The sequence below is a fragment of the Cervus elaphus genome, chromosome 11 (genome assembly GCF_910594005.1).
Source record: "Cervus elaphus chromosome 11, mCerEla1.1, whole genome shotgun sequence".
Taxonomy (NCBI): domain Eukaryota; kingdom Metazoa; phylum Chordata; class Mammalia; order Artiodactyla; family Cervidae; genus Cervus; species Cervus elaphus.
This window is the reverse complement of record NC_057825.1, coordinates 97,586,321-97,599,387: the sequence shown is the minus strand read 5'-3', so window position 1 is coordinate 97,599,387 and position 13,067 is coordinate 97,586,321. Positions and strand designations below refer to the sequence as shown.

Sequence of the window (13,067 nt, the reverse complement as noted above, 5' to 3'; positions counted from 1 at the left end):
AGACCTCCACCTAAGGGACAGTTACAGGGAGAGACGCCCATGGAGGAGCCTGGGAGGGAACGGCCACCAGGATGGGAGTAAACCCAGGGGGACGCGGTGTGAGAGATGGCACGTTGAGGCGGGAGTGGTGGTCAGTGGCACTGAATGCCCACCAAGGGCTCACAACAGTGCAGTGGTAAATCTCATTCATGGAAAGAGACCAATAAGGATTTGCACAGGCGCCAAGTTCAAGTGCTTATCTTTATGAGAATGAAGACCCACTGAAATATAAAGAAGCAAAATACTCTGAGACGTTGTGAAAACAGGAGCGGACACACAACGCCGTGTAAGCCAGTGGACCCCGCGGCTGGCTCCGTCACACCTTCTACATTCTTGTGTCGCTGGGGCTGAACCACGCATACCGCCTTTCAGAGGAATGCATCTCTGTTTTCTTGTCCACATTCTCTCTCTGTAACCAACTTGTCCTGTAAGCGCGGGCTGAGCTCCTCCTGTGAGTCTGGCTGGCATTCTAAAGTACCGGGTAAATCTACTTCTTTTTGAGTCACATTCAATCTTATTACCTTTCTGGCTTTGTGGATGTACCTTGCAAGGCTAGAGCAACAGAAAACTTTAAAAATCCAGTCTACTTAACGCCCTGGTCCTCTCATGTAGTGCTGAAGTTCTCCCAGTATCCTGATGTGAAACGAGGAAGCTGTCTTTGGCCTTGTTGGGAACCCCTCCATCATGCAGTCTGGCTACTGACATGCAGACCTGGCCCAACCTGGGCACTGCAGGAGGCACCAGCGCCCGAGCTTCCTTGGCAGCCCGTAGCGTCCAGCTGTTGTTACTATTTGTGGACCTGCTCCTTTCCTCCAGGTGGCCCCGTCACAGCAAGATATTGACAAACATGGGAGCAAAGCTATTGACTATGGTATCAGAACACAGCCGGGACTGTGAGGGTAGAGAGTGTATTCCCACATACCGCTGGGCCTGCTAACATCCCCTTGTGCTTCTCCACTCCTGGTTCTGTAAGCCTCCGTGATGTCTAACCATGCACATGGACAGGTAAACACAGAAAGCCAAAGTCATTCACTCCGGCCTGGAGCCTCCAGACCCCCGAGGCCCCTCTGGCCATTGCCCCGAAGCCTCTGGGCTCAGAACAGATTCTGAATTACAAAATTCTCACCCCACTTCTGTTAGAAACTAAAGAGTTTTGGCATCCCCACAAAGCCTGCAGAGTATAGCCCAATAGCCCTGAAACTAGCAGCAGGCTGCTGGATACCCCTCATAGGCACCAGGGTGCCTCAGGCAGAGACATGGAGCCACTTAAGTAGGGCTTCTGGTTTCAGCCAAAAGGACTAATAACATCTAGCAAAACTGCAGCTTCAGATTAAAATAAGATATTTTACATGGTGTTTGTGTCTCTGTCCATCCAGGGCGTCACTGTTCAGTCTCTCAGCTGTGTCTGACTCTTTGTGTCCCACGATTACTGAATGCCAGGCTTCCCTGTCCTTCACTAACTCCCGGAGGTTGTTCAAATTCATGTCCATTGAGTCGGTGATGCCATCCAACCATCTCCTCCTCTGCCGCCCACTTCCCCTCCTGCCCTCAGTCTTTTCCAGCATCAGGGTCTTTTCATCCAGGTGGTCAAATGAAAAAAAGAAAAATCAAAACAAGACACTGCCAAGTGAAACTCACATATCTTGGATAAGACATGCAGTTTGCTTGGTGAATTTCTCCAGACCTCCACCACTGTTACTTTTGCTTTGATTCTACTTTACTATATCAAGTAATGGGATATGTAAATCGGGCTCCTCTGCAGTTATGCCCAGCCTGATTTTGCCATTTGTGGGCTTCGTTTTGTCATGAATAAAATCCTTACTACTTGAAACAAATGAAGTAATTTACAAAGAAAACAACATGAGGCAGAAAATGCCTGTCTGGTCGGAAACAGGGCAGATCTGACCTCGTTCCAGTTCTGCAAATGACCCAAACAGATCATTTAAAACAAGAGTCTCTTTGTTTTCTATTTTCTCCAAGAGGGGTTAATGCATTTTTGTGGCAGAGTGGTAAAGAATCTGCCCGCCAATGCAGGAGATGCAAGAGATAGGTTTTATCCTTGGGTCAGGAACATACCCTGGAAGAGGAAATGGCAACTAACTCCAGTATTCTTGCCTGGGAAATCCCATGGATGGAGGAGCCTGGCAGGCTATAGTCCATGATGTCTCAAAGAGTTGGACACAACTGAGCACATACACACACATGTATTTTCATTTTGATTAAGGAGCATGTAGACATTTGAGCATCAGGTTTCTCTTGGCACACCACTCAGGGCCTGGTCATGTAGAGGTGGCATGATGATGTACGTGGCATGTGATGGTAACCTCAGCTCTCTCCTCTTTCACAGACCTCCCAGAAACACAACAGAAAATATTGTCGAGGAGGCTCCTTAGTTTCTAGAAAACCAAGGAAATTGAGTTCCCTCTATTTGCTGGACACCTGACCACCCACAGTGTCAGGAAATTGGTATAGGTCTCCAGAATTTAAACAAGTCCCAGTTACCCACTTCATACAGCAGAAAGGCAACTCTACGTACATATCCACCATGAATATTTCGCAGGAAATTGGAATTAAATTAGTGACTACAGATGAAAGCCAAGAAGATAATCTGCTCAGATGGTGCCCTGAAACTGTCTGTAAACCCATCCTTTATATCCAAACCAGATCTCGAACATGGGTCTCTTATTATAAAAGCTCCCTACGTTATGAAGGGTGCCTCTAAATAACCACCATCTAAAGCTGTCTGGCATCAAATCTGTGCATTCTAGTTTCAGCCCCGCATGACCCCATTACATTGTAAATGGATTTTATTTGCTGAACAAATGTTAATGCCATTCTACGTGAATGGATAACGCTAGGAAAAGCACCTAAGTATTATAGCACTGGAGCCCTTAAGGATGAAATACAGTGTAACTTAAAAAACTGTCTGTTAAAAACATATGTCAAGCCAGGAGGACTCCCAGCCCTTGGAGCTCATCTCCATAGAACTCTGTTATAATTTGTCCCTTGGTTAAATGAATGTTGCCATAATACATAGATTTACTAGGTCCCAGGAATGAAATTCTCTCAGAGAGGATAAAAAATAATTGTACTTGAGAACATAATGTAATATTCAAATGACTGGAAAACAGTCACCTCAGCAAAAATAAGAGAAGGGAGAGGAAAAAGAAGTTTAAAGGTGAGGTAGCTAATGTTGGCCATAAAACCTCCGTGAGTTCAAGTGCACGCACGCGTGATCAGGCGCTTTTGGATCACAAACACGTGGGAGCGGGAAACCTCCCTTTTACGGTAAAATGCCTGAGTGGCTTCATGAATGAGCCAGCGGGGGGGGGGGGGGGGGGTGCTTCTTGCTTTAATAAGACAGCACAGCGAGTGGGGGCGGTGCTGGTCCCAGACAGAGCTGGTCAAAAATCCCAGCTCTCCTGCATGGCAGCTGTGTTTAACCTCCCTCTGCCTCAGTTTCTTCCTCTGTAAAATGGGGATGATAATAGTTCCCAACTATACAGAAGGCAGCTGTGATGGCCCAATGAGAAAACATAGGCAAGAACCTTAGAAGATGTCTCAGACATAGTGAAAGAAAGTGAAGTCACTCAGGCATGTCCGACTCTCTGCGACCCCATGGACTGCAGCCCACCGGGCTCCTCCGTCCATGGGATTTTCCAGGCAAGAGTACTGGAGTGGGTTGCTATTTTGTTCTCCAATAAATGTCAGCCCATCCTTGTTGGTGGTCTTCATAGAATTTGGGCTTCCTAGGTGGCACTAGTGGTAAAGAATCCACCTGCCAAGGCAGGAGACGCAAGAGATGCAGGTTTGATCCCTGGGTTGGGAAGATCCCCTGGAGGACAGCATGACAACCCACTCCAGAATTCTTGCTTGGAGAATCCCAGGGACAGAGGAGCTTGGAAGGCTACAGTCCATGGGGTCACAAAAGAGTAGGACATTACTGAGCAACTGAACCACACTCACATAGAATTTAGTGCAAATGAAGAGCATGAATGGAAACCAAGGCCTCTCCTCATAAGCGGTTTCTAAACTCAGGGACCCCACCCCAGTTTTCTCCAGTCTGGACTCTGCCCCCTCTCCCCCACAGAAACAGCACTCCAGGGATGTCCCCAGCAGTCCAGTGGTTGACTCCAAGCTTCCAATGCAGGGGGCACAGGTTCAGTTCCTGGTCGGGGAACTAAGATCCAGCAGGCAGCATGGTGTGACCAAAAAATAAATAAATAAAAATAAATTTAAAAAGAAAAAAGAAACAGCACTCCATAAGGTCACCCATGACCTTTCTTTCCAATCCTTTGGGTGGTCTTCCACCCTCCTCTCTCTTCTCCTCTGGGAATTTCTGAGCCCAGTTGAATGGAAATTCTCTTGGCTTCAACTCTGTGACTTTTCAGTCACGAATTTTCCTAAGGTTCTCTGCTGACTCCCTCTCACATGCATTTGCCAGTGGCTATTCCCTTGCCTGGCCTTGAAATGGTAGACTTTAGGTTCTCATTGCTTCTCAGCTTGTAGTTCCTCTCCAGGCAAATGGACCCATTTCTGTAGTTTTACAACCAAAGTGCTAATTCATCCAAAATGTTGGCCTGCCTTTCAGACCTCTGTTCTGAGCTTATGCACATTCTCCACATCTACCTGAATATCACAAGGCACCTTAAACTCAGGATATCTGAAAACGATCGTGTGATGTACTCCCTCTTCTTGCCCAACACTTAAACGGGGCAGGACCCTATGGTCCTTGCCCACCCCCCACCCCAGTCCTCTGCTTGCCTTTTGCCTGTGGAAAACTTTAGTCAGAGAATAAGCTTAATCAGAGAAATGAGAAATGCAGAGACAAAACAAAGGAGACCAAATAATAATAATGTAGTCATTAAGCACAGTCAAGGACTTTTAGCTCCTTCTCAAGGGCTATAGATAATATTCTGAGCCATACCCTCTGAGCTGTCTTATAGATACTGAAACCCCAGGTAGAAGAAGCTAACTACATAATGACCGGACTATACCCATGACATTACATTAGCTGACACAATTCTGAGAACCGGCCTCAATGAAATGGGGACAAACCAATCGTAGAACTGAAGATTAACTGTACCTAAAACAACCAAGATGACGCTGGTCAGACCCCCGATGACCAATTTAAAGATGACTGTCAGAGCTGACTGTGCTGTGCTTCTGCATGTACACCCCCCCCCCCAACTTCTGTCTATAAAAGCTCCTGCCTTTGTACAGATGGCAGCCCTCCTCTGCCAGTTGCCAGCATCTAAAATAAAGCAAACTGTCCTCTCCACCAGCCTGGCCTGTTTATTGGCTTTCAGTAACCACTCTTTTGGTAACAGCATCAGCCTCTCCCTCCATCTTCACAGGTCTCTACCCAGCATCCCTGCCCTGGGACCTGCAACAGCCTCCCCCTCCTCCTCCCTCTCCTCCCCATGACAGCCAGTCTGATCACATCCCTCCCAGCTCCGATCCTTCACCGGCTCCCTGGTGCTTAGAGGTTCCTGAGTGTGGTTGAGAAGGTGCCGAATGAATGGCCTCTCCTGCCCGGCTTTTCCCATCCGCCCTCTGGCTGCACGGGCCTCCTCTTTCCTTCCCAGGTCCCTGACAAGCCGAGCTCTTCGCCCCTCCTGATGGGAAGCCCCACCATTTTCTTTAGGTTGCTTTCCTATTCATTCTCCAACTCTCAGCTCACAGGTTGCTTCCTCAGGGACACTATTCTTGATCACAAATTAGGTAAAAAATGCTAGAGAAAATGTTCAGGAAACCCTGAGTATTTATCACAAATAGCAGGACAGGTTTATTTAAGAGATTTAAAAAATAATGTAGCATCTATCTCGTCCAGCACACTGTTGCTTCCAAAAGGGCCAGGGTCACATCTGTCTGAAACGTACCACTGATGCCCAGTACCTCCCATATGGAAAGGGCATGCTAACGCTTGTTCAATGACTATCTCAATTTTAATTATTTTAAGGCATTTTTCATGACCCTCTTCTTCTTCCACAAGAAGAGAAGCCACTGCTTTTCAGAATGAGATGCCTGCAAATTATAATTACCTCTGGTGATCTTGATGACATCAGGTTTGCCTGAGTTGATCCCAAGGGGAGAGAACCTGGTAAGGAAAACTGGGCTCCACAAAGAGAGTCCATAGTAACCCACCATTAAAAAGGCCAATACACCTCTTTTTTTAAGGGGGAGGCATACAGCATGTGGAATCTTAGTTCCCTGACCAGGGATGGAACCCATACCCCCTGCTTTGGAAGCTCAGAGTCTTAACCACTGGACTACCAGGGAAGTCCCATCCAATGCATCTTGTCCATGGTTTATAGCGAAGGGAATCTGCTTGTGAGCCATCACACTGATGCTCACCATTCTCCTTTAGAGTATTCTTTCACTCACTCACTCATTTATTCATTCATCCCACAAGATCATGAATTCTAAAGTCTAGACACTGGGGCCGCCATGTGGGAAGGACACAGATATATGATGGACATACAACCAACCCAGCAGGCTGTACCTGAGAAGGAATCGTGCATGTGTCTGCAGGAAAGGAGATGCTTAGAAGAGGCCAAGAAGATCCTGGGGATTCCTGCTGTGAGAGGCAGGTGATGGCCAGGAAAACACTCCAGGCAAAGCTGGGAATAACCACATGCTCCTCGAGGAGCTCCCGAAGTACCACCGGCCACACTAACACCTTAGACGGCCAGGTAAGGGGCAGGAAAATGCTCCCAGGACAGCACCAGCACCACTAGCACCTCCCCGTCTACACTATCGCCTCACTGGTTGTTCCTCGCGGCCTTTAGGAAGCGCATGACCTAGACCTCAGCTGTCTTCCAGGGAAGGCAGCGTCCCCCACCCCTGACCTTGCACATGTGCATAAATCAATTATCTCATGGGTCCAGGCTTTCCCTCTTGTTCCACACCTGATCTGAGATGGGCAGGGGAGGCACCCATGGTATGATGGGTTAGGGGTCAGTATTGTAGGGAGGCAGGAGTGAGGCGAGGCTGTGAACCTCAAATCAGCCCTCTTCAGAAAAAAACAAATGATGGTTTAAACACTTGACTGCAGTATCCAGTTTTAAGTGATTTTCGCATTATCCAACACATATCCTTCTGGTATGAGAACTACTCAAGCTCTTTATGAACAAGCCTTGCCTGGACTATAGAACAGACAGGTCAAATGACAGAGCTCTTCCACATCCTCAGAAAAGACAAGAAAGGATCAGAAGCGGCAGGATTTTTAACACAGTGAAACCAATAAGAGGACTGGTATGTTGTGATCTTCTCATTTTTCAGACAGATGCCAAAACCAATTGAAGGAAGATGGCTTCAACACTGAATACTGGGACCCAAAACATGAAAGTATGTTGAAAGAGAAAAATAGGACAAGTACATTAGCATTTTACACTATTTGCATTTAGTCTGAAACAAGGCCCCAGGAAAGAGAATTTAGATATAAAATACAATGTGCATTTTATTCAGCATATACTTAAATGCCAGGAATGAAGCTGCCACACTTTTCTGATAACTGTTTTCTCTATAAACCTCTGCCACAAAAACAAAAATCATTACAAATTCAACAAACCAAATTTCAATTAATTATTTTCATCAATTCTACAGTGAAGAGATTTGTGAAATAATGCTTTCCAGGAAGAATAAAAATATTCTACCTCTGAAAATGATTTGACAGTCAATGTAAAATTTTAAACCAAATAATTGTATTATTGTAGTTCACAAGCAATTCAAGAAAAAATATGTAAGGTGTCCAAACATTAAAAATATATTAAAATAAAGTTATTTTTTTATTTATAGGGAATTGCCACACCATCTGGTCTGCTTTATCCTGGTGTTTTGCCCAGTGTAATATCAGCTTTCTGAGAGCCATAAATTATTAGGTTATTCCAATGAAAAAAGCTGAGTGAAGAAAAAATACAGGTTGAAGAGGACATCCTGGTTATAAGTCTGAATACTCAGGAGAACACTAACATGGCAGAACAGCCCAGTCTAAGCGAACCTGTGCGTGAAACTAGTTCACAGCAGGTGTGCGTGTGAGATGATGATGATGAAAAGGACAGGCTTACAGAGAGGACCAGGCGAAATAATAACGTGCGTAACAATATAGAAATAAATCTTCAGCATTGAGCATTACCTCTTTGTCAGAGTGCTTCTGATTCTAATTAAGTTTGGGAGAAAAATAACCAGGCAACCCCTGCCTGACTGGGAAGCATGGACTATTAAAAGATGCTTTTAAATAGTAGCGAGATGAATGGGGACACCCAAACGTGAACACGGCCATATTTTTCATCTCAACTCTGCTGCTCTATCTTCCAGCTGATCCCCTTCATACAGCGTCACCTCAAGCCTGTGCAAAGGGACCAGATGGAGGTGGAGCTCCTAGGTTTCTAAAGGAAGCATGGTTTTGTAAAGTCTTATTTAGGCAACTTGGGTGATTACCCTCTGAAAGGGTAAAGATCAAACAACACACAAACAATGGGCTCACTCTGCTACTAGCTGCACACCTCCCTCTGTTTAAAACCTACATCAACCAACTGGTAAAAATTTTAAAAGAGTATCCTTACCCGAATGATTTCTTCAATACAGCTGTTGGTTTCTCCAGATCGACTCTCCTGCAAGCAAAGGGTAAAAAACTTTAAGCCTGATAGAACAGTCTTATGGTTACAATGAAAAGATGGCACGTAAGCCTCCAAACTGAATAGAGTTTGGACAGGGTGCCATGCCTCACAGGGGACTTACAGATGAGCTCTTTTCCTTAAGGGGACAGCACCCATCACGGCTGAGACCACCCCCTTCCCCAACTGCTGCACCATGGACAGGGTGGCCAGAGCATCGCACACGCCCCAGAGTTGCAGCATTGGACCCCCCAGCCTTGTCAACTCTAAGCAGGGCAGGCTCCTCAGGAGCACAGCACACACCTGGCAGGTGTGCGCTCCGTGCACCTGGGGCTCCATCAACGTGCGGAAGGAAAGGTGGCCTCTGCTGCAAAGGTGCATCTAGTCCACCCACTGGATACATGCAAGGGCCCTGCCAAACACAAGCACAACTCTGGTAGTCGTATCACTCCCAGAGCCTAGATTTCCAGGGTGATGGGCTGCAACCCGAAAGACCAAAAGGAGACACATCCTGCAAGGGCAGGCTGGCTGTCACATCACCCACACTGCCCTGAGCTGAAGACGGTACAGGCTCCAAGAAATAGGGACGTCAGGTCACAGCCGACTCTGGGGACCATTCTAAGCTTCAGAGATGCTGTGGGGTTACTACTGGGAACATACTCCCAGAGCACAGGAGGTGGTTTTATGGGGACGTGAAAGCAGCGTTTGCTGGCAGAAGTGCCCGCTGTGGTCTCAGTGAGACACTTCTCTGGCCTTTGATTCAATGACATTGACCAGAACTCGGCATGACCTCCCAGAATGAGGCTTTCTTCACGATGTCTTTCCCAAGACTACTCTGTTCTCTTTCCTTCCCACGGTTCTCTCTCCCCGACGAAGGCTGACTTGCATATTGCTGGTTTTCCTCGTTTGCTCTAACTCATCCTTCAGAGTGCAGGTGTCAACCGTGACTTCCTCAGAGTAGCACCCCTGGCCCTGGAATATTCAGCCACGCAGCATTTGCTTCTTCTCCAGGGCACTCAGCAGGATGGTAGTTCACATAGCACTGACTCCCCTTGCAGTGTGCTCACCATGATGGCAATTTATGGACAGACCCTGGAAAGAGCTCTCCTCCCTCCAGGACACATACTCCACCCAGCTGGGGGCTCTGAGTCCTTCGGCACATGCTTCATGTGGTTTAAGCATCTGCAGTGAACCAGGATTTGTCAGGAAGGCACGAACGAATCTACTTTCTGCCGTTCCCAGGGATGGGAACGCTTACCACAACCCACTCAAGGACTTTCCAATATTACAAAGGTTCTACCAAAAAATGTACCTTCAAACCCCAGACTTCCATGTATGCCCCCCACTTTCTCTTCCTGGTGGTGGAGTATTTTATCAGAAATATTCCACACTTCACACTAGGTAAGGAGCATGGGTGAATGAAAGTATGTGAGGCTTGAAAAGGTCCTATACATGATTGAGATTTTTCCTACTCAGACATAGACGATTTGTCCGAGGCTCCCAACTGAGGCACAGAAGGTTTACGTGACTTATCCTCAGGCCACAGAACAGCAGGGCCTGGACCAGGAAACAGGACTCCCAATCCTCAGCTGTGTACAGAAGCTTTCCCCAATCCCAAAGGCTGTGCTGGAAATATATCCATTCCCAAACCTGAGCTCACGTGTTTGTCAAAGGTATTTCATCAGCATGGTTTCTAGGAGTTTTCTATAGCTTGCAAACCTTTTTTTTTTTTTTTTTTTTTAATTGTGGTAAGGTAAAATACACATAAAATAAATGATTTTAACCATTTTAAGTATATATGGCCTTTAACCATTTTAAGTATATAGGCCTTTACTGGCCTTAAATGCATTTATAATGTCACATCTAATTCTAGAACATTTCTGTCACCCTGAATGGAGACCCCACACCCCTTAAGCAGGAACTCTTCATTCCCCCCTCTCCCCAGCCCCTGGTAACCACTAATCTTTTTACTTTCTATCACTATGGATTTTTCTATTCTAGATATTTCATATAAATGAATTATACATTATGTGCCCTTTTGTGTCTGGCTGGTTTGTTTCACTTAGAATAATGTTTTCAAGGTTCACGTACATTGTAGCTTATGTCAGTACTTCATTCCTTTTTGTGGCTAAATAATATTCCATTGTATTTGAATATTATCACATTCAATTTATCTGTTCTTCAGCTGATGGACATTTTGGTTTTTCCACTTTGACTATTGTGATAGCAGTTCTATAAATATCTGTGTACACGCTTTTGTTTGAATACCTGTTTTCACTTCTTTTGGGTTACAGACATAGGAGTCTAATCGGTGGGTCATATTGCAATTCTATGCCTAGCTTTTTGAGGAACTGCCACAAGGTTTTCCATAATGGCATTTTACATTCCTACCAGCAATGTATGAAGGTTCTAATTTTTCCACATCTTCACCAAACACTTGTCATTTTCTGGTTTTGTTTTGTTTTGGATAATAGCCATTCTACTGGGTTGAAATGGTAACTTATTGATATTTTAATATGTATTTTCCTAAGGATTAAAGAGGTTGAGCATTTTCATGTGAATGTTGGCCACTTAAGTTTCTTTGGAGAAATGGCTTTTTCCCTGTTTTTCATTGGGTTATTTGATTTTTTATTGTTTGGTTGTAGAGTTCTTGATATATTTTGGATAAAGACTCTTAACAGATACAAGATTTGCATATATTTTCACCCATTCTGCGGGTTGTATTTTCACTCTCTTCATAGTGTTCATGGATACACAAAATTTTTAATTTTGATGAAGTCCAATTTACCTTTTTCTTTTTTACTTTGCTGTTGAGGTTATTTCTAAGAAACCAAAGCCAAATCCAAGGTTATGAAGATTTCCCCATGTGTTCTTCCAAGAGTTTTACAGTTTTAGTTTTTACATTTAGGACTTTAATCCAATAGTTTGAGAACTTTTAGGTGACGTTTATTTCCTTACAAATTATTTGCTAAGTTTTAGTTAAAATAGGAACACTATTTTAGTTAAGATAGGAAAACTATCTTTGTATAAATGGCTCCTTTCTAGTCGCATCATTAAAAGATTGATAACAAAATGTGTAAAGCACAACTATTGTGCTAACAGTGCATTATCATAATATATATGTCTATCCCTGTAAAAAGCAGTGTTAACTATCAAGATAAGATTAGAAGACTCAATGCTTTCACTAATATCTCATTCTTCTTTCCTATATTCATCCCTTCTTCTGTTTTCCCAAAAGTTCTCTTTTGGCAAAACACATTGACTACACCCCACAACTTCCATTTCCAGTGCCTTATCCCAGGACTGCTCTGGAAATGTCACCATCCTGATACTTCAGTCAAATTAGATCAGAGAGTTCTTTTTGGAACAGACCTAAACCCTATGTTCTTTCCAGGGCAGCCAGAGGCAACCATCATGAAGGTCTCAATGGTCCTTTGAACAATGACCTCCTTTGGAGTTCAGGTGAGAAAGAATGGATGCATTGGAAAACGTATCTTCAGACCCATCAACCACTCCTCTTATCCCACTTCCAAATTCCAACCCTAAATTGTCAATGTATTTGCTATTTTCCACCTTAAAAACAAACAGCCAAGGAAAACGTGACTTTACACTCTCCTGGTGGACTCACTGAGGCACACAACTTATTACAAAAACTCTTTCTATGTTTGGTTCCTTAAAGTTAAGCTTACCCTGAATACCACACTTTAATTTCATTTGAAGTGATTTATATCAATGACAGGTTCCCCTTAGTATCTCACCTCATAATCCTATAAATTTCCACTACCCTTTTCTGAAAATAGAACACCCGGAGAGGGAAACAGTATAGAAGCCTTGTTAAATACTTCCCTTGTCAATGTAGATGTAGGACGTAGGATTATTACATTCGGTCATCTCAATGGGAACTCCAACTGTGAGCTCTGAGGGTCTGGCCAAACATCAAGTCCTTCCTTCCTGGGAGGGCCCCTCACCCAGCTGAGAAGGTGCCAGGAATGAGGCCAGGACAAAGGCCTTCCAACAACAGTCTCAGGGAGTCCTAGCTTTAAATTACAGTGCTGGAGGGGCTTTGGCGAGGAACACTTGGAGCTTTTTCTGGAACATCTCTGACTCCGGGGGGTCCCAAAGGAAGGCACCACATCGGGTTTGAATTTCCCAGATCCTATGTGGATTGGAGTGGATCCATGAGGCACGATATTGTAGACAGTTTGAAATGAAAGGAACCTTAGTGCTCATTTTACCCAATTGGATGACTTCAACAGATGAAGAAACTGTGACCCACAGAAGTAGAGCGTCTTGCCCAAAATCATTTTTGGCAGCAAGGGACAGTCAGGGTAGAACCTACACACATCTGTTCAACACCAGTTTAGTGAATTTTACTACCTCATGCAATCTCTCCAAGCTCAACCTTCAGAA

General features: G+C 44.8%; 1 protein-coding gene across 8 annotated transcripts in view; it reads right to left on the bottom strand.

The window, feature by feature from the left end:
• Positions 1–13,067, bottom strand: part of AFF3 (AF4/FMR2 family member 3) — a 612,117-nt gene that overhangs the window by 285,994 nt on the left and 313,056 nt on the right. For all 8 annotated transcript variants that reach the window (XM_043918598.1, XM_043918593.1, XM_043918592.1 and 5 more), the window contains one exon: positions 8,607–8,654. In XM_043918598.1, coding sequence (XP_043774533.1) covers positions 8,607–8,654 — 48 coding nt within the window. The remainder of the gene's footprint in view (positions 1–8,606; positions 8,655–13,067) is intronic.